Source organism: Bipolaris maydis, assembly GCF_028858645.1.
Source record: "Bipolaris maydis strain C4 unplaced genomic scaffold PSV08scaffold_13, whole genome shotgun sequence".
NCBI lineage: Eukaryota > Fungi > Ascomycota > Dothideomycetes > Pleosporales > Pleosporaceae > Bipolaris > Bipolaris maydis.
In genome coordinates, this window is record NW_027093869.1 from 490,815 (window position 1) to 518,331 (window position 27,517).

At 47.6% G+C, this 27,517-nt stretch overlaps 9 protein-coding genes across 9 annotated transcripts; 6 read left to right on the plus strand and 3 right to left on the minus strand.

Annotated features, from left to right (window-relative positions):
- Positions 1-839: 839 nt before the first annotated feature.
- Positions 840-1,703, plus strand: PSV08DRAFT_12796 (uncharacterized protein). The gene is made up of 2 exons (XM_066091818.1): positions 840-1,383; positions 1,435-1,703. The coding sequence occupies exons 1-2, from the start codon at positions 1,079-1,081 to the stop codon at positions 1,583-1,585; spliced, it is 456 nt and encodes a 151-aa protein (XP_065948306.1). The 5' UTR covers positions 840-1,078; the 3' UTR covers positions 1,586-1,703.
- Positions 1,704-3,032: 1,329 nt separating this feature from the next.
- PSV08DRAFT_411820 (uncharacterized protein) lies at positions 3,033-4,003 on the plus strand (the record flags this gene model as incomplete). Its single annotated transcript, XM_066093907.1, has 4 exons — positions 3,033-3,126; positions 3,157-3,483; positions 3,559-3,831; positions 3,873-4,003. 4 exons carry the CDS (start codon positions 3,033-3,035, stop codon positions 3,911-3,913), a joined length of 735 nt encoding a protein of 244 aa, XP_065948307.1. The 3' UTR covers positions 3,914-4,003.
- Positions 4,004-4,532: 529 nt separating this feature from the next.
- Positions 4,533-6,425, plus strand: PSV08DRAFT_12803 (methyltransferase type 11). Its single transcript, XM_066091819.1, has one exon. It carries the CDS (start codon positions 4,555-4,557, stop codon positions 6,109-6,111), a length of 1,557 nt encoding a protein of 518 aa, XP_065948308.1. The 5' UTR covers positions 4,533-4,554; the 3' UTR covers positions 6,112-6,425.
- A 786-nt stretch (positions 6,426-7,211) lies between these two features.
- On the minus strand, positions 7,212-8,133 carry PSV08DRAFT_404487 (uncharacterized protein; the record flags this gene model as incomplete). The annotated part of the gene is made up of 2 exons (XM_066093688.1): positions 8,085-8,133; positions 7,212-8,012 (listed from the first exon to the last, which is right to left on the minus strand). Exon 2 carries the CDS (start codon positions 7,830-7,832, stop codon positions 7,212-7,214), a length of 621 nt encoding a protein of 206 aa, XP_065948309.1. The 5' UTR covers positions 7,833-8,012; positions 8,085-8,133.
- Positions 8,134-10,024: 1,891 nt separating this feature from the next.
- On the plus strand, positions 10,025-11,782 carry PSV08DRAFT_186793 (cytochrome P450; the record flags this gene model as incomplete). Its single annotated transcript, XM_014221457.1, has 5 exons — positions 10,025-10,364; positions 10,424-11,033; positions 11,084-11,217; positions 11,269-11,556; positions 11,610-11,782. 5 exons carry the CDS (start codon positions 10,025-10,027, stop codon positions 11,780-11,782), a joined length of 1,545 nt encoding a protein of 514 aa, XP_014076932.1.
- A 2,116-nt stretch (positions 11,783-13,898) lies between these two features.
- Positions 13,899-15,698, minus strand: PSV08DRAFT_373583 (cytochrome P450; the record flags this gene model as incomplete). Its single annotated transcript, XM_066093239.1, has 6 exons — positions 13,899-14,065; positions 14,126-14,413; positions 14,466-14,599; positions 14,658-15,267; positions 15,314-15,470; positions 15,612-15,698. The coding sequence occupies 6 exons, from the start codon at positions 15,696-15,698 to the stop codon at positions 13,899-13,901; spliced, it is 1,443 nt and encodes a 480-aa protein (XP_065948310.1).
- A 5,209-nt stretch (positions 15,699-20,907) lies between these two features.
- On the minus strand, positions 20,908-21,747 carry PSV08DRAFT_355023 (uncharacterized protein; the record flags this gene model as incomplete). Its single annotated transcript, XM_014221455.1, has 1 exon — positions 20,908-21,747. One exon carries the CDS (start codon positions 21,745-21,747, stop codon positions 20,908-20,910), a length of 840 nt encoding a protein of 279 aa, XP_014076930.1.
- A 1,932-nt stretch (positions 21,748-23,679) lies between these two features.
- PSV08DRAFT_186574 (aspartic peptidase domain-containing protein) lies at positions 23,680-24,955 on the plus strand (the record flags this gene model as incomplete). The annotated part of the gene is made up of 4 exons (XM_066091926.1): positions 23,680-23,778; positions 23,799-24,147; positions 24,207-24,665; positions 24,726-24,955. 4 exons carry the CDS (start codon positions 23,680-23,682, stop codon positions 24,953-24,955), a joined length of 1,137 nt encoding a protein of 378 aa, XP_065948311.1.
- A 1,556-nt stretch (positions 24,956-26,511) lies between these two features.
- PSV08DRAFT_404488 (uncharacterized protein) lies at positions 26,512-27,000 on the plus strand (the record flags this gene model as incomplete). The annotated part of the gene is made up of 1 exon (XM_014216980.2): positions 26,512-27,000. The coding sequence occupies exon 1, from the start codon at positions 26,578-26,580 to the stop codon at positions 26,998-27,000; it is 423 nt and encodes a 140-aa protein (XP_014072455.1). The 5' UTR covers positions 26,512-26,577.
- Between the last annotated feature and the right edge of the window lie 517 nt (positions 27,001-27,517).

Sequence of the window (27,517 nt, forward strand, 5' to 3'; positions counted from 1 at the left end):
CATTTCCACCACCATTAGATATTGGACAGCGCGATGTAGGAGGTGGATATTTGCTATATAACGGATATATTGTGGTAGATTTTTTTTGCATTTCTCTGTCAAAAAGGGCGATCTTGGCGTGAAAACGCTTAAAAAAGAGTAGGTGCCCCTGTTTGTCTAGAGGATACTTTGCATGCAATGCGCATTCTTAAAAATACGCGGAGGTAGTTATTTTTCTTGGATTCTATTATATAAGTTTGCCCCAGCTCGCCATACTTCAGGGTGGTGGAGTAGTGAGACACTGTTTTAGTGAGAAATCGATTTTTTCGTTCTACTACTCTCACCAAAGCTGGAGTCATTTTTCCTCAGACGCTGCGCCGTAACTCCTACTCGTAAACTGTCACGTGGCTATGCTATCACGTGGCTATGCTATCACGTGGCTCCAGCAGATCGTATGCCTAGTGAGATAACTTAATAAGTCTAGGACTTAGCTAGATATGAGCAAGAGGTTGCAATGGCAGTTTGTGTATTGTGGTAGCTCTGTGAGAGTTCGGGCTCGCTTCTGCTACAAAGAAGAGCTGTCGTAACTTTGGTGGCAAGGTGTCAACATCCACGTAATTACATAGGTGCAGTGCAAGAGACAACCAAGAAGCCTAGTCTTAAATCCGAACACAATAGTTCAAGCTGAAGAACATGACAGCGCCTCGTGAAATTTGGAAGTCAAAATACCTAATTTTGTTCAGGTACCTTAACACATCGCACTAGGCGTGGCGAAGGTCAGTACCCTATGCCAAGAACATGCCGGCATTGGCATCTTCCCATGCACCATCGTTACAACCACATGCAACCAACATTATAGAGCAAGTTTTTCTGCGCTTTTACTAGGGAATATTTGCTAACTCGTCATAGATCTGCAACAACTAACGACGATACTTTGTACTTCAAACGATCGCACGTTGACGCCTCTCCACACCGCCCCTGACCGCGCAAGCATCATTTACACAACGCGTCCGCTTTCCAACTACATTACTATTATACACAAGGGAATACTATAGCGGAAGCTCCTATTGCTTGGACTCTCTACGGGCCAGGCTGGCTCATGCCAAAGTGCTGTGCAGCCTACTCGCAAGACCGTACCGACGTGATGGAGGAGCGCACCATACCGAAGCGAGTTGTGCTCCGCTTCCAAGTCACATACGAGCTCGAGGAAAGCGCGATTAATAAGAGTTTCTTTTCTCAAATCAGCTACGAGCTGGGAAATGACTACTACTCTCATTTAATGGCCGCTAACAACTCCTCTAAGATGCACATCGTCCTTGATCTACATTGTAACACAAATCCGACCATCGACAAGGCTAAGATACCCTACGAAGTATACAAAGTCTCTAAAAAGGACGGTAAATTGTATGTCATGCTGCAACTGAAAGTGAGCTAGCTAATAAAGTAACAAAATAGTGAATTTGAACAACTTCATGGTAAAGCATGCAACCTTGCTCGTGAGCGTTGTAAGAGGGTTGGTTGGGGTACTCACCGAACTCAGTCCGATGAATTGGACGGCGTCCTTGCATCGCATGTAGGGCATCTCCCACCTACATTCGTATCCTGAGCGTCAAGAGAGAGAGGCAAGTCTCTGAGTTGTAAAGTTGGGGGCATGCACAGCGTCTGATCTTGACGTTGTCGTGCTGTATCACACCGGAGATAATCCCCTCTCACTTGATGTTGAGGGTTTCGGCGACAGTTAAGATATGTAGTGATTTGGATAGAGCACATGCTGGGTGTAAGATGATCAGAGAAGAATTAACAGAACGGTGGCGTGGGTGTGTTTGCTAGTAGAAGCAAGAATGGTTTGCCAGCGTTGCAGACAAGTGCGGGGCATTTCTATATGCACGTGGAAGAGGCTGCAGGTCTCGACTGTGGATATGTTTCATAAGGCTACGTGGTTATCCGATCCCTCTTCTTCTCCTTCAAGGTACGAATCGATACAAGGATATGTTTCGCTTCTAGGCTTTGAGCGCGCCTTTACTGTGGCCTTCATTCCATCCACCAAGGCTTCTCTAGGGTATTCATCGAAGTAAACCATCCAGCCAACCTTTTCTTCCGAATCATCGTAGAAACGACATGCGATGCTATCAGCAATCGAACGTCTGAGTGGGCTTCTGTTTCATCGCCACGTTTCGTAGGCCTTAGCTTGATATTTGGGTCGCTCGGCCTAGCTTTAATCAGTACGTAGAAAATAAACCAGACTGCACAGTGCTTTACTCCATACCACTTGTCACGTGCGATCCCAGATCTGTAACTATGATTATTCTGGGGTTTCCGATTAGTTGAACCCTGGCATTGAGGGAGGGAGCGGGGTAAGTACAACGATCTTCTAATAGGAGGAATCTGTCCCTAACAAGTGCGGGGTACGATAAGCCACAGAAGCTGCAAACTAGACCCGGGACGTGCACGAGGCTGTCCAGTTGTTGCATTGACGGTGTACAGTAATGTCCATCCCTGGGTTACGGGACGCTCCCCGAGACGGGACGAACTTGCACTTCGGACCTTCGGATTGTCGCTTTCACGATTTTTATAAAGCCGTGATTCTTACGCACAGATCTATTCCTACTGTTGCTCTAGGTGGACAGCCTCCGAATAAAATCCTCGCAATGTTGCTCATGTTGGCGATCTTCTCCCTGAGCCCGTTAGGCGCTCCCTTTCCAGTTCACTCCTGTCCATTCGCGAACTTTCATCTCTATCGGACATTTGGAGGTCCAGAGGGGAGGTAAAAAGAACAAGGATAGTTTTCTCAGCGTTGGAAGCTGTTTTGATCTTAGGAGCGTGGATGCCGAGAGGTTCGTTGGACAGAAAAGGCGAACGCAGAGAACTCTTCTGCTTTCACCGATGCTCCAATCGTTTCAGGCTGTTGACACAATGTTGTATTGAATTCCCACCATATCCCTATCTTCAATGTCTGAAAACAAACGTGACGCTTTGTGCGCGTCTACGGTATAGAAGGCGAAATAGGCTCTGCAGCATTGTGTCCACTCACACAACAGACACGATCCGTGCATATGGGACCAGATACAGCGTCGCTGGTATACGCAGCAGAGCCACAAAGCATCAGCTTAGCACTGCAGATCGTCCAAGAGCGGGCGAGCCGAAACGGTGTGCGATGAGACGTCGCCATATATACAGACAATCAAGCTGCCATCTGGTCCATCGCGAAGGCGGAAGGACGACCAGGCACCTATATTCTCGCGGATATCGCGCAACAGATTCAGCAGCTCCAGGATAGAGGACAAACAGCGACTGTCCATTGGATACCAGCCCACTTGGGCATGCCCGGAAACAAGGCCATAGACAAAGCGGCCAAGGAGGCCACCCGATGCAGGGAAGACGGCCGTAGAAGCTTATCAGCAAATGCGCCTGCTAACTCATATGCCATAAGGTCGACAGTGAAAAGCTGGTGCAAGACACAAGCAGAAAGGGAATGGATAGCAAAGTGGTGTACAGACACAAAGGGTTGAGCAATCTACAGACATACACCGACGCCCACTAGAAAGGTACTCCGGCTCCACGAGGGGTTCACTAAACGAGAGAGCGCACTGCTAGTACAGCTACGGACTGAGAAAATCGGATTCAACGACTCCCTCTTCGGCCGAAGAATACTAGATGTCACCAGCCCGCGCTGCGACTGCGGAGCAAGTCGACAGACCGTCGCGCACATCCTTCTCAATTACAGCAAGCGCAGGAATGTCCGGAACCGTGTCTTCACCAACCTGTCCAGAGGAGACAACCTCCAGGCCATCCTAAGCACGCGACAGCTAGCCATAAAAGTTATCCAGTATTTAGAGCAGACGCAGATCCTTAGTAGGCGAGATGGGGTCGTACGCGCGTGGACGATAGCCGAGCGCTGGGGGGAGACTGTAGGTACAACGGACGCGACAGATGAGGCAGCGCGCCTCTACGAGCCTAGAAACACAACATCTTATTAGTAGAATCGCGGTCTAGATAAGGTAGGCGCCATAGTTTAGATAGTGATGAGAGGAAAACGACAGGCCTCTGGGGAGAGATGGTCCCTCTGGGATGAAGTGGGCCGGCGCGGATCAACGTCCGCACCGTGTCGGCTGTTTGCCAGGCCAGCCTACCGGGCATGGCTGCACTTCGCGGCTGCAATTATGTGGGACTCGATGAAATCAAATCAAATCAGATTAGATCATTGTGCGCGTCTAGCTCAAAGTGTCCTTTGTTGCCGCAATGCCTCACGACGCCCTCAGGTGATTAGGCGGCCTTTACGCTGTGGACCGTGCCCAGTAAGTATATGGATACTAAGGCAAGGCAACAGACAGACTCCTGAAACCACGAGGTGAAAACCGGGCAAAGGCCTTCGAAAGGCGCCACCCGGAGACGGCAGCGAGACAAGTCTTTCTAGAACCCTGTTTGTGTTCGGGTGGCTCGGGTGCATGAGCACGGTAGACCCCAAGCGAGTCGCTCGCTGCCCCGACAACCAGCGTATTAGCCCAACCCTTGTCAACCACTAACAGCTCCACACTCTCTATCCGCGTGCAGTGTATCATCACACATACATCCGCAATGAATACTCACGCCTTGCGCGGCACAAAATCTTCATACTCTGATATTCCTTCACAACAACCAGACTCATCGCGTTATTCAGACTCGCGCAGCATCCACGACTGGTTGGAGGCCGTCTTCGTGGCGCATAACCGATCGGAGAAAGGCCGCGCCGATGATGCGCTGCGAGCTACCTGCCACACAGCAAAATCGTGTTCGGCCGCTAGGATACAGACAAAAATGATACGAGACAACAAAAAACCCAATGCGCGGGTAACGAGATCGAAGAGTCGTCAACAGTCCATTAGAGACGAGATTGTGTCGGTGGAGGTAAACGTTGCGGCGTTCCATATCGCGGAAGGAAGTGAGGGAGAGCAAAACATGGAAGACATAGGCAACAATTGCACTGCAAAACATCTTCCCTCAGAGCTACGGATGCTCAGGCAACCTGGCCTCACCAGTCTACCGTCTACCACATCCGCACACCACTGGATATCCGCCGATACTCAATCACAAAGCTCCCGGTCTTTCCGTACGCCAGTAGATACTGAGAGCGTCATTACCGAGACGACAGTCACATCCAGCTCGAGTAGGAGAGCGATGAGCAGGTCCAAGAGCCCAGTAAAGAGCATGGTGGATCTCAGCTTGCTGGATCGCAGGGTAAAGAGGATGCATTTGGAAGAGAAGAATTATCCAGACACAATACAACAGCTGGTGCGCGAGGTGGAAAACATAAGAAGGGGAAAAGGTGTGATACCGCATGAGATCAGGTCTGATGTTGAGGGACGTGTGGAAGCAGAGGATTGGTGGTGGAGCCAAACACCTAGCGCGCTGCCGTCAAACGGGAAGATCTTGATGGAGCTGGAGATCATGGAAGAGATAAGAGATAAAACTCACAAGTTGCAGGATTCGGATGCTGCCGAGCCGCGCTGGAATAGCGACGTGCACTTCATGATGCTGCGCCAGGTGTGCATGCACCTGCCGGGTATTCAACAACAGAACATTACATCAGCCCGACCAAATCCACACCTCGTCCCAAAGACCGGGTTCAGTAACACGGAATCTAAGCTAGTCGATTACGCGTTGGTCTGCGATGATAGTTTGATCCCATCACATCTTGTCCAGCAGGTGCTTGCGGATTCACGCAACGAGATTGATAGTATCAACCACACGAGCGCGAGCGTACAAAGCTTGAGACAAGACCCCATCGCGGTTTCCATCGAAACAAAAACCCCAAACGGCAGCGAATCAACCGCACTAGCACAACTTTCGCTTTGGGCAGCGACGCATTTCAACCGCCTGCGCACCTTGCTACGACCCACCAAACGCGACGTAGTTTCTATGCCGTTACCACTGATTATGGCAGTTGGCGGACGGTACAGTTTGTTCTTCGCTATCGACGGCACGATCACGGAAGGTATCACTATCGCAGGCGGCGAGACAGCATTTGGGGACTGTGCAACGCTGGACGGATGCTACCAAGTCCTTGCAGGCCTACGTGCAGTGGGGATCTGGGTGAAAGAGGTTTGGGTGCCGTGGTTCATAAGTGAGTGTCTGGGCGCTCAGATTGAACATTGAAAAGAAAAGAACATTTGTTATCAACAGCGATCTTGTTGACGATGGCACTTCCCTCCTTGAAAAGGTTGATGTATGCCCATGCGAGACCGGAAGAGTGCGCGTACGTGACATCGCGAAATGGACTCGGTTATGGAAAGACTTGCCCGAATTGCGGGGGGCGGGGTGGGGTGACTTCTAAACGACACACATACGCAGCTAGGCTGAATAATTTGTTCTCCTGTCTTTCTTGTAATAGAACTCATACCCTAGAGTCTGTCCTGAGCTGCAGCCTTCCTAATGGAGGAAAGTAATTCAGATAGATAACGAGTCACCCTTACTGTTATGTACATCAGCATACCTGTGCGAACGTACAATCTTTTTGTGATATTTCCGTCTATATGGATGCTGGATCGAAAGGGCATCATTATTGTCAACCTCACCATCAAGTTCAGTTGGGATAGAAAGACTAGAGATCGGGGTAGTTATGCTCCGTTCACAAGCCGCTTATTCGAATGCCACAGTACTGTGGTTCAGTTCTAGAGCAGGTACTGACACGATAAACATGGGAAACGTCGGAAAACGCTCATGCAAATTGGGGTAAAGCCACTTAACTTGAAGTGGTCTAGAAGAGGTGAGGAGCAGAAACTAAGGATCGTCAACTTGTGCGAGGACCAAGAGAATAGCCGGAATGATACCGAACAGTTTGGGCAGCTCGAGAGATAAGACATGTTCACGTCAGTATCACAAGAAGCGGAGTCGTCTATTATTGGCTAGGCGCCAGTAATGACCGTCACATAATTCTTCTGGAGTCAGCGTTAACTAGCTATTAACTACTTACCTAATTCTATTGCGACAACTAACCAGTTTAAATTGCTACACGCAATTAACATAGTTATAGCTAATGCACGTTTAGGTTGAGTTGCATCCACTTTTAAGCACGTTAAGACCAAACAAATCAACACCAAAGTTTTTAAGAAAAGGGACTCGACTGGCCTGTGCACGCTTCTGCAATTTGCAGCAAATTCAAATAAAGGTGCTCGGTTTGTTTGTCTTGTAAAGTGTGTTTGCGCCCAAGTCTTGTCTGAGCATAAATTGCTCTTGTCATTCGCCATCTTAAGAGATTAGTACATTCTAGCCATAGGGGCTACCCAGGTTGGTCCTGGCTCTAGCTGGAACAACCAAGGCATACGGCCCATAAGCGTCGAAGCGTCAATCGAATCTTCGTCTGTGTCTGAGGGAATCGCCGTTTCTATCAAAACCTCTTTCGTTGGTGTGACCAGTGCCATTGCCCCTTCAGCTGCCTTGGTTTTTCGTTTGCAATTGAATTTTCCTTGGCCCTTTTCGACTGACGCTGTCCCCTCTCCGTCACAATCAGCGCGCGTCTCTCGTAATTGCTCATCGCTCGTGACCGTTCCCTTTCCCAGAACGACTAATCTAGCAGACCTACGGAGCTGTTTTGCCATTCTCGCGGTAGTGAAAGTGTCTTGCTCGATTTTCCCGTATGAAGATTCAGCGCTCTGTGATGTCACTCGCGTAATCGGTGTGGTAGGGGATTGGGGTACACTCGTTAGAGGGCAAGGCCCCACGTCGTCGATGTCAAATCCTTCGGAAATGATCTCGGCGTTTTCGGGACAGTAATATCTGGATGTGTGTAGTATTTCTCTTGGTTGTTGACTTTCCCTAGGCAGTTTTACGGAGAGAACCCAAGTGCTGCTTGCTAACTCGCTCAAAGCCCCCTCCATAGAATCTTTCCGCCTGCCTTGTCGCAATAGGTTATCGTTTAGACAACACCAAACGCCAAAATCTCACGGCTAGGTTTCGTACAAGGTGTGGAATAGGATTCAGAAGCACTACTCAAGCCAAAGCATCATATATCAGTACACGAGCTCTCTTCGTAGCTCTGACTTGTGTCTGCAAATCTACTACTCGCGTAAGCTAACTAATTACTGTAAGTTGATTCAAATGTGTCTGTTTGGAAAAGAAGTGGAGCTTACTAGGGATAGGGCTAGTAATCAACACTTCGATAAGCAATCTCGCAATACAGGGCACAAGAGCGAAGTTGACTATGCGAAATCTATGCGAGAACCCATTTGTCCCTTCCAGGAAGCCGTCTGCATTGTTCCTTTTCTTTGATTCTGGCCTGACATGTAGGTTGTTTCCTGGGCGATCCTTTTTATATGGTTAGGTGTGACGAAAAACCAGGACGCGCAGATAAGGCTTCTATCTCTCGACCTTCTTACCTGATTTCATCTAGTAAACAAGGTCTATGCACATGAATGCAATGGAAGATTGATGCAATCTACTCTATCAAAACCGAGGACAGCAAGAGTTCAACAGAGAAGATGCATCCTCTGTTCTCCCTTAGAACAGGCCGTTTACGTCAAGCCAGACCTTGGACTTCACACTAGACGCCTTACGCCAGGCCCTCTCTCTCACACCACACCACGAAATATTGAACATAGATTATGTGGGACACTGTGCAATTAGATTCGCTTACACAGGGCAGTCTCCCTTACGCAAACCCTACTTCCTCACACCACGACTTGCCCCTTACGCCTGGCTCCCTTCCTCGAGAATCGCTAACCAAGCAGAACCTTGCGAATCGGGCGAAGAAAAAATCCCGTCTTCATGCAGACCGTCCACGAGATGGCCAAGATTCTCGTATTTCCTTATTAAGCGGACTGGGGAAGTTAGTCGTTCTATTTTGTTTATAAGTATCTCAAAATGCATACCGATTGGCTACATGATCAGCCGACCGTTCTGTGGCTACGCAACCTCGCAGAATGTGCTTTGTTTTTTTTAGAAACCATGCATTATTTCTCACCGACATGACATTGATTCGCCATTGAGTTCTGCAACTGCAGCCTGATGGATCACTAATGCGAGTTCCTTACGCTTGGGGATCAATGTGTCAATGGTAGCCAGAGTCAGACCTTGGAGGGCATGTAATACATAGCAGGCCTAGATAAGAGGTTGGATTGAAAGCCTACAATCCTTGTGCAAAAGTGTCATGAAAGACGGTACTAATATTTGTACATGTGTTGCCGATTGCGCTGCGCGGTCTTACTCTGGTGGTGTGATAACGGGCACCGGCGCTTGCGTACATTGTAGTGGTACGTTCTTTTGGCGTCAACATCAACGCCGGGCGAAACTGTTAAATGTAAAAGGTGAAGGTAAAAGGTTTTGGGTGGCTGGGCCCAGCCACCAAATATTTCACCTATATATACTCGCGCTCCCACTGCGATAGTTAGCAAATAAATCCATTATCCAACAGAAACGACCCTGTAGGTTGCCACAGCCCCCCGTTGAAATGGTTTGAAGAAAGAGAAATCTTTATCCGGGCTCGTATATGGACTTAGGCAGTGGACTTGTCCATCTAAACGCAGGTTAATCAAACAATATAAGCGCAATCCTAGGATCAATCTCAGCGCCTTTGCGAGATTTTGGGGTAAGCCTGTGCGACAGCCAAGCATCAGCTGACTAGTTCGCCGGCCTGCCATACTATTGCGCCACGCGCTTTTACAGCTTCCAGAACATACTCATCAGTAAGCGGGATATAAATCCACCTGGTACACGACTGTAAAAAAGAGGTTACACTAGATAGATATCATCAATTCATTATTCTCAGCTCGTCAGAAAGAAAATCAACCCATGGCATCACTGATAGACATTTGTACTATTTGGGCAAGATTGCGACTAAGCAACAGAGCCTTGGTGTGGAATCAAAGGTCACCTGCTTATGGAAATAGGAAGCCGTAAGTGCCTAAGAGTGTAGCATGAAACACCAGCAAACTGACGACAGACAGTCATGCCAAGATACATCAGACATCTTATATTATGCTTCGACCAAGTCTCCACTGCCTTCCTGATACAGATTTCATCCTGGAAGATACATACAATGTTGGCGGTACTATTTCTAGTCGTCCCTGTGGTGATGGCAAGAGCGATCAGCGTGTATATAGCTTATAAAGGGCAGCGAGTTGTAAGTAGGGACATATCCGGTGTCGGCGTTGCTAAGTTGTACAAGAGAGATAGGACTACTAGCATCCGTCACGGGTGCCGTCCGCCTCCAACTCTGCACGTTCATTGGCCTTTCGGTCTTGATCGCCTTAAGCAGATGGTTCAGGCAGATGCAGAGTTGCGATTGATGGAACTGTTCTTGTTTCACTTCCGGCAAATTGGAAGCACGCTGGAACAAAAGTTCCTTGGAACCAAGGTGTTTGGCACAATGGAGCCGGCTAATCTAGAAGCCATTCTGTCCACTCAGTCCAAAGGTAGGCGTTACCCTGCTGAATAGGGTAGGGCAGTGGCCAAGAGATGACATGGCCAACAGACTTTGGGATTGGCGCACGCCGGGACGTTGCATTGCCAATGCTTGGTGATGGCATTTTCACCCAAGAGGGTCCTGACTGGAAACACTCCCGGGACCTGTTGCGCCCACAACTGCACCACAAGTATTACAGCGATCTTGAGATGTTCCGTGACTCGGTGGATGAGTTGGTCCAGGCAGTCAGAGAGTGCGGAGGCACGGTCGACCTTCAGCCCTTATTCTTCCGTATGACATTCGACACCACCACAAGCTTCCTTTTTGGCAAGTGTGATAGTAGCCTAAGGGGCGCACGCGGGTCCAAAGAGTATCGCTTTTCGGATGCATTTGATACAGCACAACGGTGGATTATCAAGAGGCTAAGGTTCGCTAGGTTTTACTGGCTGATAGACAGTAAGGAATTCCGCCAGGCCTGCCAGGACATTCATGCTTTTGTAGATCGTAGCATCGATGGCCATGTGCAGAAGGTATCGGCCGAAGTTGAATATCCGGAAACACACAGTTTCATGTGCTCTATCACAAAGACCACATCCAACCGAACCACTCTTCGAGCCCAGGCAATCAGCATTTTAGCGGCGGGAAGAGACACAACAGCCAGTCTTCTCTCTTGGGCATTGTAAATCAATACGACTTGCGCTTTTACTAGTGCTTCGCTGACTTCCACAGCTTCTTGCTCGTTCGCCACCAGCAAGTTATGGATAAGTTGCGCACAGAAATCGCGGCGATGTGTGTCGCAGGCTCAAACCCTACACGGGAAGATCTTAGGAAGATGCCATACTTAACAAACGTGCTCAAAGAAAGTATGTTCTCCAATTCCAATACTACATAGCACTAGAGCTCAGCCTGCACAGCGTTGCGACTCTACCCGCCTATTCCTGTCAATGTTCGAACAGCTTTAAAGACAACTGTACTTCCCACGGGAGGCGGACCGAATAGAACCGACCCAGTTCTCGTTCCAGAAGGGAGCATAGTTGCGTTCAGTGTGTACTCTATGCATAGACGACCGGATCTGTACGGCATGGATGCGGAGCTGTTCCGCCCCGAGAGATGGGACGAAGATATGCCTTTGAAGCATAACCTCAAAAATCCCAAGTGGGGCTACATTCCTTTCCAAGGAGGGCCGAGGAGATGCCCTGGAGGTGAGCATGCTTAGCTTGAAGCGTATATTTTGGGCTAACGAGTGTGCTACCAGCCGACTTTGCGCTCACAGTAGCTAGTTACACCATTGTGCGCCTCCTCCAGAGATTTTCAGACATAAGGCTTCCGCAAGGGGAGCGTCTTGAGCTAGTCGGTGTTGAGAAGCAGCGATCAAACGTGGTTCTGACGATAGCAGAGGGCTGCAAGGTCGAGGTGAGCGGTGATTGATGTGGCTTGTTGTGTAGTTAATCCACTGGGGGTAGTGCAGATACAACGAGACCGTATATGCATTGCCCGTTGCAATCCTATTTTAGATTACACGCAAGCTATTGGATCGACAGAGGTTCTTCTAAATCAGGCTGTACAGCTGTGAGGTGCTCGTTTCTATCTTTGTTGTCCATTTTAATGAGCCTTAAATTCATAAGCCTAGTTTTCTACGCTATTGCTGTTTAATGTGTCACCCTCTTCTCGCCGGTTACCCCTATTTTGGTTATTTTATTATGTTCGGGTTGTCTGAAAATAAGTGTCAGCCTGCCGACGTATCTCGATGCTGGTGTCTGGCCACCTTCTCCCATCTAGCCAGCGCCTACCTCTGCAACCCCTCAGCTACATTGTGCTTGCCCAAGATCTTGGGCATTTTAATCAAATTTCTCCCGGTTGCCACCAGGTCAGGGTTATCCATTTCACATTTCAGCACCCACTGAGTCAGCGCCGGTCTTAGCATTTCCACTGCTCCTACATAGTTAAATTCCTAGTTCGCACAGCACTCCTGACAAGTTAGACAGAATCACTATTGTAGATAGATTCCGCAGGCTAATTACCTCTACCCTGCTCACCAAAACCACACTGTACAGCCGTTCTGCCTCTTCGTGCCTCTCATGATGCGTGCTCAGCCATCATTATTTCTTGGCGGTACCGAGGAGCTCAGCAGACTGTAGCACGGCACAGTATATAGTGATTGGCAGTAAGCCCTTATGACTCATTGTTCCCAACCAATGAGCAGTTTGAAGGATGCGGTCTGATACGCTGCGCTGCAATCCTTCCAACCGTGCCGCAATCAGGTGGCCAATCAGGTGATCTGTACTACATCCTAGAACTCCTGCGCGACTGAGCACTCCGAATATCAAACCACAAGACGCTAAGTAGTCAGTAAACCCTAGCAATGCTGAGCAGATTGCATGAAGCACTGGTATATAGCAATAGATAATGAACTTATATGATTCATTGTGTTCAACTTAAGAAAGCTCGAATTCTGATACCTTCTGTCAGATTGAAGCAGCAGAAGCAGCAGTTTTCAGATGTAATTCGGATCCACCGGATCTTGTATACCGCTAATCAGAGGTCCGCTGCCAAGGCTACCTTGATCCCGGTTGATATAAGAGGGGAGGACCACACATGGATTAGTGCCTCGACTGTAGAGTCAAATGAAGGTTGACTCGAAGTTTTGTCGTTGAAAGAAGCGAAAATCAAAAGAAGTATCACCGCGTTGCGCGCCACGACATCAAACTCCCAGTCGTTGACTGTGACGTCCATTTGGCGACTGAAAGAATCCGGTAAACTACGGATAGTCTTGATCAAATTCCTTAGATCACCGGAGGCTACACATGATCAGCTGGACGAGACGAAAAGCATTTTCATAAAGCTTACCCGCAAAAAGCAATTTAATATCTTTGTCGTACCTCTGGCCTTCGTTTTCATGTAATCGCAGGACGAGGAGAAAGGCATTGCCGATTATGGCAGTGGCACAAAGATAAACGTTGTGGCCACGATAACTAGTTCTAATTATTTCTTATGTTTCTTCTTCTGTACGACAAGTGAATGCATACTCGTTCGACAGGCATCTCCGCCCATGAAACCAATGAGAACCATGTCGAGAAAGGCGGTATCCTTCCCCTGTCATTGGTCATTTCCGACACACAGGGTTTTACGTGATACAGGGAGTGGCTTTAGCTAAAAAAAGTTCTCTCGACATTTTTCCACACATGCCAGTATCATCACATGACGGTATTTAGACAGCGCCATTACCATGCGCCATCCTGGGCGACAAGGATTTGAGCAGGACTACGATAGCAAAGAAGGTATCCAAACTGTCGCAGACTACAGCTCTATGTTGGCAAGCCAACGGAAGCACTGTCTCAACAATAAAAAAAGTAAGAGTTGTACACCGCAGGTAAAGGAGCCCATGGGTTGATGCACAGGAGATGCTCAAGGCTAAGTGATGGAGTGAAGCTGCAGTGATGATGCAGGAGTGAAGCATGGTTTGGAAACACAGTATGGTCCTTCCTTGTGCACCATGTTGAAGCTGATTACGCAAACCAACACCCCATTGATGGTAGATGTGAAATTAGCCTATACAAACTTTGCATCCATTCTTGATAGAAATCACGAGTGTCATTGTTTGTTCTTCCAAGCCTACCAGTCCAACTTGCTCTCCCTCAGGGAGCTTGATAGATCCAAAACCCTGTAATAAGCGCACAGTCACATATGCAGCTTCGCTGAGCGCGAAGTCAACTGAAATAAACTGTCAGCGTTATTAAGTTCCAATATCGCTTTCTAGTTCAGACAACTCACGCCCAAGACAGGCTCGAGGACCTCCGTGGAATGGCAGATAACCCCATCTTGCATTAGTCGGGTTGTTGTTCATTGGCATTTCTTCATCCCATCTCTCAGGTCGGAACAGCTCGGCATCCATTCCGTAGAGATCCGGCCGTCGATGCATAGAATATACGCTAAATGCCACAGTGCTTCCTTTGGGTATAAGGACTGGTGATTTCCTATCTGACCCTCCGCCTTTTGGCAGGACCGTAGTTCTCGTTGCAGTACGTGTATTTACGGGAACGGATGGGTAGAGCCTTAAAGCTGAGTAATTTAGCATTGTGAGGAAACCCACTTTAACAAATATATCTCTTACTCTCTTTGAGCACATTATTAAGATATGGCATTCTTCTCAGATTATCTCGGTTTAGCGGAGTGTCTGTTGTGCATAATGAAGCAATTTCTGCACGTAGCTTTTTCATAACTTTTGGGTGGCGTATGAGTAGAAAGCTGTTGCAACTCAAATATCAGTAGTACACTATATAGAATGCGTTGAATCATGACTCACAACGTCCAGGACAGAAGACATGCTGTTGTATCTCTACCAGCAGCTAGGAGGTTGACTATCTGGCCTCTGAGTGCATGTCGATCCGATGTCTTCTTTGCTACAGTATCTAAAAAGACATATCGTTCTGAATCTTCATTTGCAGTGCGCTCAGAGGAAAGATTAAGATCAATGATCTGATCGGCAAACTTGTGAACGTTGTGACAGGCCTGTCGAAATTCTCTCCCGTCAACGAGCCAATAGAGATCCAGGAGTCGAAATCTTTTCGTCACCCACTGTTGAGCAGTGTTGAAGGCATTCGCGAATGTGTTCTCTTCGATCGCTTCCGGCTTGACTAAGCTACGAACCGATTCACCAAACAAGAAAGCAGTAGTCGTGTCGAGCGTTAAGCGGAAGAAAAGTGGTTGCAAGTCGACCGTTCCATTGCTTCCTTGAAGAAGGTGTATTAAATCGTCTACCGCAGGACGGAATACCTCGAGACTCTCATATTGCTGATGTTTCAATTGCGGTCGGAGGATATCGCGAGAGTGTTTCCACTCAGCCTCCTCTTGGGTGAAGATGCCATCACCGAACATTGGGAAGGTGATGTCTCGACGAGGCCCCATTCCGAAATCTAGACACCATTAGCAAGACTACATGCTATATATAACTATGCGCACCTTTGAAATTAGTCGAAAAGATTGCCTCAAGATTTGCTGGCTCTATCGTGCCGTACGCTCTGGTACCCAGAAACTTCTGTTCAAGCGTATTGCCAGTTTGTCGGAAATGAAAGAGGAAGAGTTCCATCAATCGTGACTCTACGTCTGCACGGAAAATCTGCTAAAGTCGATCGACTCCGAAAGGTCTCTGATTCTGAAGCCTAGGAGCCGGCTGGCAACCATGGCGTTGACTAATAGCTTCATCTTCCTACTCTGCTGTCAGGAGAGCTTCAAGACTGCAACATAGTGAAAGTCATACCGCTCGCTTCTTCCGTTCAAATATATATTGAATTAGAACTCCAACGGATATCGCGACCCCAGTAAGAATGAGTATGCTGAGCCTCATCTTTGATTGGACCGTTCGGGATGTAAGAAAGCTCAATCCCACAGCATATGAATGAGCATGGCTGGACTGCAATGTTCGTTGTTAAGTGCGTGTTAGAGTTAGTTGTTGTAACGCACGGGATGCTTATAAATAGTACTGGACGTTTACGAAGCCTACCTTAAAAAGGTAGTAGTATACAAAATAAACATCTCACAAGCTGAACAATAGCTTCTAACTCAAGCACACACAAGTGGACCGTTGAAGCTGGCAAATATTTCCACTCTTTCGTTTTCTAAACTAATCCTAGTCCCAACTACTGCTTATTTCCTGTAAAGTTCGCGCTCTTGATATACAAACACCAGTGCGGTGTGATAATCATTTTCGATATTCATATTCATTCGAAATCGGTGTTCGCTTCTTGCAATAGAACATGGTAGTCGTAAGCTCTTGGCATTTTACCCCGCGTGCCTTGCTCCAGTGCGTAGTAATTTACTCTTAGCCAACAAGCTAGGCCTCATGGCTGTGCAGCAGCGCATGGCTGTGGTGCTGACACGGAATGACGACAACCTTACATATATAGAAATGACACCGAAAAGAATTCAAGTGAGTATGCGCGCAAACAGGTTCGCTGATGAATGCAGCATACTGCGCGATGAGCATTCGCATTGGGATCTGTACGTGCCCATGGTCTTGTCTGAGTCGAACGCAACGCAGTCTAAATCAGACGTGATGTTGGCCTCAGAGAGTGGTAGCGAAACAAATGCTGGTGGGACACGTTGACCTATACAGGGCTTTTTGCATAAAATCCTGTAGGGTAGGTTGGTGGGAGCGCGGAGTTCAGGGGGTCAACTACGAGGCGCAAAATATCGTTTTGATGTTCGGGATATTGCCCATGTGCTAGTTACTTACTACTACACTAGAGTAAGGATATCCCAAGCGCAACTGTCAGCGCAACTGTCAGCGCAACTGTCAACGCAACCCCAAGTTAGTACGGGCCATGCCCACGAACATCAACTCTCCCCCCTATTCTGTCTGATAACCCACGCTGCATAAGTCGCACAATAAAAAGATTTGGTGCATTAAACGCGTACGAGATTTCTACGTTTAACGTGAAAGTTGCATCTGTTTTGAACATTGTTATAACGGTATTTGCTACGGCGAAGTGGCGGGTGGATGGGCAGGGGTAAAACGCGCTAGTAGTATCCGACTATTGTTCATAAGGGACACCAAAAACTTTGAGACCAAACAATCATAATCTTCCAGGCGCGCGTGAATAATCTAATTACAATGTTCTGTTAATAGCTTCTTAGCCTACTACTCTAGCCTACTTCTATACTATAAGATACAAAAATTACGCCATCATTGACGCCTACACGCCGTGCGCAGTAAAGGCTGATGGCTACAGCACACTTTGTAGACAGCATGTCTTTTTGTTTTTGCTCTTGGATTCCTGCAACCACCCATACTATGTCTTCGCTGTAGCTTACCTTGGCTACTTGCACTTACATGCAACTATCTGATTACATCTACTTATATCGTCTCTCTCAATACCAGTTTACCCTGTCCCATTGGTCACATCTTACCAGCTAACAGGACTTCTGAAAAGGCTGTGCCTCTACTGATTTAATCAATTACTGCGAACATACTCGAGGCTCTAAATATGTAGTCCTCAGACATATCACGGCTATTTCTACTTTCCTGTGAACGGTCAAAACCACAATACATTAACGGCCACAATCACATCTCACCAACCACCACAAACACTTTCAGGTTGTCAGCACCTCGGCAACATCGTGACAAGTGATATTTCTCCAGTTTCATCTTACTCTTGCAAGCAGCCTTCGTTCGCTAGTCTAATGGCGGCGAACGATCATCCAGTGACTCCGCACTCATTGAGCATCGTGTCGGTAAGTGGGGCCACCGTGCTGCAGCTCCCAAGCCGCGCGTCCTTTGAATGACCCCTACCAAGCCCTAGACTCTTAGGATTGAAGCCTTGAAGCCTGGGAGGACGAAATATAGCAAAATATTATACTGGCAGCTTGTAAATGGCGCCGGAAATGGTCGCTACTAGCTCTGACGGTGCTGACTACTTACTACACGCTTATTTTGCAATCCGGGCATCATGGTCAGACTACGCACCTGGATACCCATTTTGCTTTTTAGCTGCTTTGGGGTCTTTCTTTTTGGCAAAGATGCCATCATAGCGGCCGCCCAAAAAAGGAATGTTTGGGCGACCTGTAAGATAAACTCATACAAACTTCTATGAATTGCCCTAACCGCATTTAGCTCATTAGAGACTATCATGTTTTACGATCACTCTTCTGTGGTCCTTTGCCATCACTTGGTGAACCTAAGTAGTAGTAGTAGTAGTAGTAGTAGTAGTAGTATTGGTTTTACGTCCTAACGAAGCCTCCCAGGGAGCATAGGGACGGGCGAAGCCTGGGGCTTACAGTGTTTACATACTGCCCAGTTACACCTATTCTACGAAACTATATAGTTGGGTTCTTCTCCTCCTCGCCCCGCCATTTGGGTGATTCTGAGTGGTGTCGGTGGGGAGTGCCCGTCTGTTCTGTGCCATCGTTGTGGCTATAATGGAGGAAACTTCAAAGCTAAACACGAATTAAGTACACAGATATTACGCGGTCCCTGCCTGATAACGCCCAGGGCAACATGTCCCTAAAAAGAAATATGAAACGAGTAGTACAAATGAGAGTAGTAGAGAAAGAAGTAGTCTGCGCGGGCTTGAGGGCCTGCGCGGTTCTCTTCTAAGAAATGCCAAGACTTAGTGTTACGGCGAGTGGGTCGAAGTGCGGAGGTTATGGTGGTTTTTAATAACCGTCAGGTATTCGTTGAAGTCCGCCGGGTCCTCGTGCAGCGTCTTTAGGTAGGCGATTGCCTGTTCCCTCGTTCGTGGTGCTGTGGGGGGTCGTCTCGGCCATCTTGGGTAACTAGGGGCGTGTCATCGGCACAGAATGATATGTTCTGGGGTCTTTAGGCGCCCACAGGTGCAGTGGAGCTCTGCAGCGTTGTGTTGGTATTTCTGGTGGTACCATGCAAAGTCACCATGTGAGGTTCTCGTGGCCAGTAGAGTAGCGAGTACTGGTCGGGGTAGGCGGAGCTCCTCTGGAGTGCGTCTAGTGTCGTAGGGGAGTTTCCATTGCGAGTACCAGGCCGAGAGCTTCGTACATGCTTTGCCCCACCAAGTTTGGTGGGCTTGGGCAACGGCTCCCTTCTCCCTTGAACGAATTCCCGAGATAGTGGGCTCCTTAGCGAGCCCGTATGGAGCGGTAGGGTTCTTAGCCTCGTCATCCGCCAGGCGGTCCGCTGTCTCGTTGCCTTCAATTTCTATGTGTCCTGGGGCCCATTTCACGCAGGCATTTAGCCTGGTCATGATATCCTGGGCTGCCAGAAAGGCCCATTGCGAGGAGTCTGCCGCGTTGCCTCGCAGGCACCAGATGACCGAGGTGCTATCAATGCATAAGTAGACGTTGTCCCCTGGCCCCGCTAATTCAGCGGCATGTTCGAGTGCTCTTGCAGCCCCGACTGCCTCTCCGTCGAAGACATGCGATAAGTCATTAAGGGAGCTTCTGCCTGAGGCGATGATCTTTTGCGCACGGTAGATTGCGTACCCGTACGTCACCCTCTTGCATCCCTCTACCTTTTGTTCAGACCCGTCCGAGAAGATGGTGATATCCTCGTCGCCTAGTGCGGCCCACCATTCTTTAAACTTTTGGGCAGCCGCTTCCTTTGATTGGCCTTCCGTTGGATCGCGCCTGCAGTCCTTTGAGAAGTAGGGAGCGGTAAGGGCTATCCGAGGCGCCTGGGGTAGGAGTTGTCCTATCCTTTGCACCTTAGTCCGGGGCTGCTGGGCACCTCCAGCTCCCCGCCCACGGCCTATCTTGGGGATTTCGAGTCGTGGTACCAGTGGGTGTCCCTCATCGACAGTTTGTAGGCGCATAGCGAGGCGCCATTTGACTTCTTCTAGGGCTCCCTCTGCTGAGGGGAGGCCGGCCTCTCTAAAGAAAACTGCCTTAGGCGTTGTTCGGAAGGCAGGTAGCATCGCGCGTGCTGTTAGAGTGATCGTGGATTGGATCAGCTCAATGTGGTGTCCGACGCGGATACTCACGAGCTGGCTGTGGCTGCTCCGTGCAATCCGGGGGTTCTTCTTTCGTCCCTCGTACCACGCTTCTGCCCCATATAGGAGGGATGGGAGGACGCCTTGGTGAACCTAAGGAGCTCTGACTAATGGAATTGCAAAAGTAGTTATTTTCATCTCCTCTAAAGGAAAGGAAAGCACACGATTGGTAGGCAGTCATGACATAGAATTTGTAGAATATCAACTTTTAATATTGCTTTCGCATACAGTCTTTATTTCCCGCTTCTAGGACAGCTGTAATGTTGTTTGGTGAGTTGTAGCACGTGCTAACTCGTTCTTGAGGAGTTTATGGCTAACGCAGGCGAGTGGGATTCGTCGTAACTATTACCTATCCGGTATTCAAAGGAGCGGCGAACCTTGATTTTCATTAGGCGCATTTCTCTACCAAGACCACTGCTAGATGTTGCAATGTTATAATATTGGTGCTGTGCTTACCAACTAGGACTCTACCGGCGAGCGGAGAACGTGCCACGGGGCCATGTTCGCTTGACACTTTGCTTCTGCTTGCAGCTCTTCATCAAACTTAAATATTCTGGTTTCTTCTTCTGGAGCGTATGCTGACCGTCGACCTGTGATCGCTTTTCGTTTGGGGGTCGTCCGATGGAGGGGACGTTGAGACTTCTGGGGTAGCGAGAATCTTGACATTTTCGTTCCAATAGCCTCGCCTCGTGCTTTTTTCCGCTAGTGCACTAGGATTTTAGGTTAAATCCAACAGAGGGAATGCGAGATATAAGAGTCATCTGCATCTCTAGGATCTCCTAGTGGCTACTCTTCGTAGCGTGAGGATCATTGTGTATGCATGTTGAGAAGCTCGCTATGCAAGACGTAAGAACAGCTAGTCCTGCCTACTGACCGCTATTGGCTGATGGTGATCGATTGCACGGGCCTGTGTAATATGCGGAGAGGTATGACTGCTGCGTGATTCATACCCTAAATCATTTGTTTCTTGTTTGAACCACAAGCGAGACTCATCTCTAGGACATTGTGCGTGACCGGGTTTCTGAAGAGCGTGGTTCCGAAGACAGTGGATAAGTCATCTCGTAATCAACCACAACCTTGGCTTCTTGTCAGGCGTTATAGGCCTTCGGAAAACCAGCTCTCTATTATATCAAGCCATATCGGGCTGTTCTCGCTTTGAGGGAACAAGCTTTGTTCCAGCAATTCATGTATTGCTGACATGTCCAGACTCTCTTCCCATGGAGCAAGCCGAAAGTTGAGGGGCGTCCCTTCTTTGGGAAGCATCGATCTAATCAGAGCCAAATTGAAATCCAAAGTAGGGCCCTGTTCTCTGACGAGTCGCTCAAGTAGTTCGTGTCCGCGTATGGCAGTAGCATAAGCAAGCCCTAGAAGCAGAAAACCAGGATTTCGTTGGGACCAGAAGGGATGATATAGTTTCAGCGACGCTTCTGGATGTTGTAAAAAGAATTGAGCCAGTGTAATGGGGCTGCGGCCAGACCCTGGCGGCTGAAAAGAGATACCAGAGCCACGGATCGAGAGGTTCAAGTACTGTGCATAGCGTTGCTTCATCACTTTGTTCACAAAAATACGACACCGTTGACCCGCGCTCATATTGCCGCTATCTTCAAACAGGATGTTATTGTAACGGAACTCGAGGCCATGTGATTCTCGATAGCACTGTCTGCTGACGTACTGAATTTGGTTAAATTCTAGCTCCTCAGACGCTATGGTAGCCCTACGAAAGATTGCCACGAGATTGTAATACAGGTAGTAGGTCGATTCAAGAAGATGCCCACCGAACGTGTTTACTTTTACAACCTGTTTCGCACGCGAGCAGATGCGGTCTACCCCGTCAGTTCCTGTGCGGTAAATAAGACCTGATGGCGCCGTAAGCACATACGCATAGACCTGCTCACGCAGTTCCGCTGGAAGCGCTGTCCATAGCGAGGCACTCATGTTTTCAAAGTTTTTTCCACTTACGATGTGCTTTATAGACAGAGACGCTAAATTGTTTTTAAAAATACTTTGGAACAATGCAGGCTTCATTATAGTAGTGAACACCATTACTGCTTATCTCTCACACTAGCGACTGTACATGGACCGCCCCAAAGTTGGAGCATGTGCTACGTGCAGTCTTTGCAGCATTCTGGTTCCAATGAGTTTCGATGTGTATCACTCTAACGATTCCGTATAACTAATCATCACAGAGCCCTATTTTACACAAACGTATCCAATGTGCATCTTTTCGTACCGGAAAAACCGGTGTGGCGGAACACTGTGTATGCCTTAAGTTGGGTAAATACGAGGCTGAAAACCTTAGTATAGAAAAATACTTAAAACCCCTTATTATTTTTGTTTCTATATGTCTCACTTATAAGTGATGCTTACATAGAAAAACACGAGATTATCTGGCTAGTTATATACATAACTTTAATACACTAGCAACGATGTTTTGTGCCTCAACTGGCACCTCGGCTTACGCAACTACCTTGCCCTGTATTTCCTCGTCTGGTTTATTGAACGATGCTCTAAGTATCGTATTTTGAGATTGTTGTCTCTATATGCTATACAATGCTATGTGGTAGTAATTAGAAAGTTCCTACATTGCCGAAGCGATTGGCAAGATTCACGATGAGAGATTACTTAGCGCAACAAGCCCAGCTTTGTCATCTGAAATATATCAACATGATCTTCGTTTTCACCAATCATGTGACATATCCTTCTAGCACGTTCTAGCACTCTTTGGTTTTTGTTTTATTATTAGCACAACGTGAGGGACATCCACCACTATGACATGTATTCAGTAGAGGAAGCTGTGATGTATACTACAACAACCATGGACCCCGCCAGTAAGGCACTAGCCTTAGAATTGCCTCCCAACGTGCTTAAGAGCATCTCTGCTCGAGCTAGTAATGGTAACGCTCCTCGCACTACTGTCCATTATCGGCACCGAGGTCGACCTTCGAAGAGGGCCACAGCTGAGATACAGCAATACCTGAGTCCCGCTGAGAAAAAAGTACTTGTTGATTTCCTGCTACAAATGAGCGCCAGTGGATCGCCTATCTGTATCAAGTACATACCTTCCCGTACTGGACCAATAGAGGATGTTTGCAACTATCACTGCGGAAGTGTGACGGGAAGTGCCCTTGCGCTCTTCGATGTTCATCTAATTAGATCAATCACATACGTATAAGTGCGGCCAGAGAAACACTGAAGAAGATTGGCCGAGTGGAAAGTCATTTGGACGATTGGCTCGATGGCAGGCGTATCGTTTGTATTGAGATGGAAACGCAGCGGATGACCAGGAGTTGAAATGGAAGAACTACATGTACACAGATTGCCGTCGGCATTTCATTAATTCTTAGAACTTGCTACTGTGAAATGCACAGTCTACATACCGTACAGTATGATACTGCGCTATTGTTCTTCCGTGAGTGACGTCCGAGGTAAGTGACCATCTCAAGCGTTGCGTTAGCCATCACATTCGTACAAAATCACTTGGGTGGACCCACAAGTGGTGCATTTATGCAAATCTATCAATGGAATTCTAGTCATGGTATGTAACACATCTTAACTATTGTAGCAACGTTACACACGTTGCTGTCTTGGAGTTTAGCGCTGACTTTGTGAATGTAGAAGGTCATTAAGAGAGATCATCGGACCACAGGTGGTTTACGGTACGTAACTAAGTTAACAAAGTTGCAATGAAAGTGTGCACCATAACGCTTATCCGTTATAGAACATGCGGTAAGCCGCCTCTGATACTGAGCCTCATATAGCCCGTACTTCGCCAAACATTTAGGTGGCAGCTCATTTACATATCCCCCGGATCCCGAACCTTACTAGTTACATAATCCACTCGTCAAATTAGCTACCAAACTACACGTCATGACTAACAAAGTCCAGTCTTTCATTCTACGTCAAACAGATGAATCTAAAGGAATTTACCCTTTTTTCAAGATACAAGTAGGACGCGACTCATTTAGCGTAAGTGTGGATACACACAGCTCAGTAACGCATGTATCATCAGCCACTTCAGAGTGATATCTAGAATAACAATATCTAGTTGGCTTTACTCTACAACCGTCCCAGAAGCGAGTCGTGGGTGTCGCAACGTATATGACCCAGGGCCAGATATTATTACATATTTGACAACAAAAGGTTCCTCAACAACTTATGGAGATGGGCTTAAGGTTACATATCAAAAGGCTGTTCTAGCTAATATAGGACTCGGCGAAGTAAGTCAAAATGAACAACTTGTATTCATGGTATCATTCGTCGAAGGTCAAAAAGGTATAGCTGAGAGCGACCTCATGGAGGGTATACTAGGTTTGCAACCTCAATATGGTTCCGGATGTAAGTTTTCATTCTTCACTATTTCTTCAGAACTTACGAACATGGCTAATCCTAGCCAGTAATACGGGAATTCCTTACCTTTTGGGCAAAATTAGCACCTGCTCTCCCGAAGCCTGTGTTCGTTGTCGACCTCAAATTCAATGGCATAGGAGAATACATATTTGGAACCATCCCTTACAAATCTAAAGAAGTTCAGTTCTGGGAAGGACTGGACAAAAATCGTTGGAGATTACCAATAACCAAATTTGCAATTGGCAAACAGCGAAGTAGACAAGAAGCATCAACGGCAGACTTTTGTGCTAGCTTGGATACTGCTTCCACTTCCCTATGGCTTCCATCCAACATTGTGCAAGCCTATTACTCGATGGTGCCAGGTTACATTCACCAAGATGGACTTTATCTCATTCCGCAGCGTCAAGTGCTTCCTGATCTTTATCTGTATATTGGGGAAAGACATTATGAAGTTAAAATCCCGGGTGCGTTCTTTAAGCCTCAAGGATTGATTGATGATAAGTATTGTAAGTTTAGATTGGTTTTTTAACTTTGACTTACAAGGAAGTAACTAACGTTCTATTTAGATCCGGGAAGACTCGAAGAAAGTTCGGAAACACATGGCGCTCTCCTGGGACACCCATTCTTCTTCGCTGTAAATGTGATTTTGAAAGGCAATGATAACCTCTCGGTTGGTTTAGTAAAGAAGGACACGGAAAAGCTAGGGGAAGAGTACAGGGAAGCTAATAATAAAGCGGAGACATGTCGTGAGAGTAGTAGTTGCATTCAAGATGGACCCTTCTGTAGTCCACAATAACCTTGGTATGAATGTCTGGTCAGAATATATGAAGATCCACAAGGAAAGTTGTAGCTTGATGGTTGCTGGGAAAAGGTGTATGGTAGCTTTCAACAAAAACAGCGAAACGAGCATAATCATGCTTCGCATGAAAAGTTTCCTAGGCTGCCTATTCATAGTTACCTTCATTATATGAATTGGAAATCGGCCGGTTAGTGTGTAGTTAGTTTTTCGATCGATTGATTGGTTGATTGTATCCTATTTACTCGATTTAAGTCATGATATTCACAGCTATGCCCACATGATAGACATTGTAGACAGTCGACGCGACGCGGGCATGAGTCTGCACCGCCCCACTTCACTCTCGAAAGAGCCATTTATCCCTATGGGTCTGCCGTTGTCTGGCTTCCATCTAGTGACGATTATGTACGTTTCGTCTCTAGAAATGACGTCTTGTGCGTATGTTCATGTTCCGTGAACTGTATTTGCATATGTATGCCATAACCACTCGATGCCTCGTGTGTGCAGCGCAATTCAAGACTCGTAGAGGCATGGATGCCTCATGCCTTGTGTCCGTAATACTTTCAGCAAAGACCGTTGCGGCCACTGGCGGGTGGACTTCCGGTTTTTTGTGACGGTAATTCCAAAAAGTGATTTCTTGTTGTCTGCCGTGTTTTTGCTCTTAGTTATCCCTGTTATACTTATCTAGTAAGCTTCAACAGTCAAGTGACTAGCACGTAACTATCGATTTTAAGCTTACCTCCTTCCAGCTAGCTCAGCAATCAAGACTGTCAGCACTGCTGATTGGTGTGTCAAATACAAAGGTACCAGACCATGGGGCGATCACGCACGATTCAATCAATAGATCAGCCCTTACAGCTGCTGAGCAGGCCTGGACGATTGTATTAAAAACCTAGATGTCTACGGAGGCGATTGATACGTTGCGACAGATAGAGCTAACGTACATCCCTTCGTAACGGAACAACCGCCGTAATGGACAAAATCACAGGTACTTTGACTTTACAGCAACATCATAGCCTGCAATCATCGTGAAAACCATGTTGGCCTACCCAGGTATGTACTAGGGTTGATTCTGAGTCGATGTATGCCCACCAATACAAAAATTACAATCGTGTAGATACCTTCCCTCCAGATGTGCGAAGACACCTGCTCCATTTCAATAATGCGCCTCACGAGTTATACGACCACAACCATCAGTTCCATCCGTCGCAACGCATCTATCGCTTCTGTATACGTCTAGGTATTCGATAGAATCATCCAAGCCTGCTCACCAGCGGTAAGGGCTGGTCGGTGAACTGATTCATGCGTGATCGCCACACGGCCTGGTACCTCTGTATCTAATGCACCAATCAGAAGTGCTGACATGATTTTGATCACAAAGCTAGTCGTCGAATAGGGGTAAGCTCAAAATAATAAGCAAAGCTTCACCTGTGGATTGGATGTCGGGTTCGAGTGGGACAAGCTGGGCGGGGAAACTTCGGAAGGCGTCAGTGCGGGGCGCGCCAAGGACATGTGATTAAAAAGCGTATCGCGTTCGCGCGTCGAGGCACGTCCCCATTCCTCACAAAGCGTTACCCCGCCATGCCACGACAGGACTTTTGTGCACGATAACGGCTTCGACGATGTTGTGGCGAATTATATATGACGGCTCTCGCGGTAAGTACTTTGAAGGAGAGGGTATATGGGCGGAGGACCAAGACAGCGGCATCACTTTTAATTCGGACGATGACACGCTGCGTTGGGTGTTCGGAGGCCATCTCCGTTGGTGGGTCAGACGCGCTTCTCCCTTCATTTCAACGTACAGTAGCAAGCGTGTAGTGCGGAAACAAGCAGAGCAGCGTGTTAGAGAGGGAAAGAAGAATGTAACCATCTACGAGATCGATGTGAATGCTAGTAATATGCGTGTGGAGTATCGCAATGTCAGACGTCTAGCCGATAAGCTGGGCATGATTATCCCTAGATATGCCTGGCACAATTCGAAGCACGAGTGGATTGTCCTTGGTCATATTCCGGACAGAGCAGTTAGGGTCTACCACAAGTTTTAGGGTGTCGTGACCATGCGAAAATTGTGGTGGCGATGGCGGTGGTGGGATGGCAGTGGGGTATGGGGCTATAGTTAGTAATATCCCCCACCATGTAGCGAGAACCACCCCGTAACGAGAAAAGTCATATGTACTTAGACTTCAAAGCAATGAAACCCCTCGCTACGTCTCGATAATCGTACTGCATCGCTTGGGTTACGTGCAGAGGCTTGTCCTCTATCGCCTAACCGCTTACTACTAGAAAATTACCGAGTCGTCGTCGCCTTCGCGCCTCATTTGCGAAGCGCCTCATTTCGCGACGTAGCAGGACTCCTCTGCTACAGACCTAATTACTATGAAGCCCGGACGACTCAACACGATCATAATATAGTAGTACATAGCCCTCCAACCGCGCCAACACGCTGATAAGCCATCCTCAGCCCTGTGGCGGTAATGCAAGGGTAATTCATCCAATGCCGACACCCCTAGTCAGTATTTCTAGCGAAGCGATCTGAGCGAGGTTATCCTCAACACGTTAGCA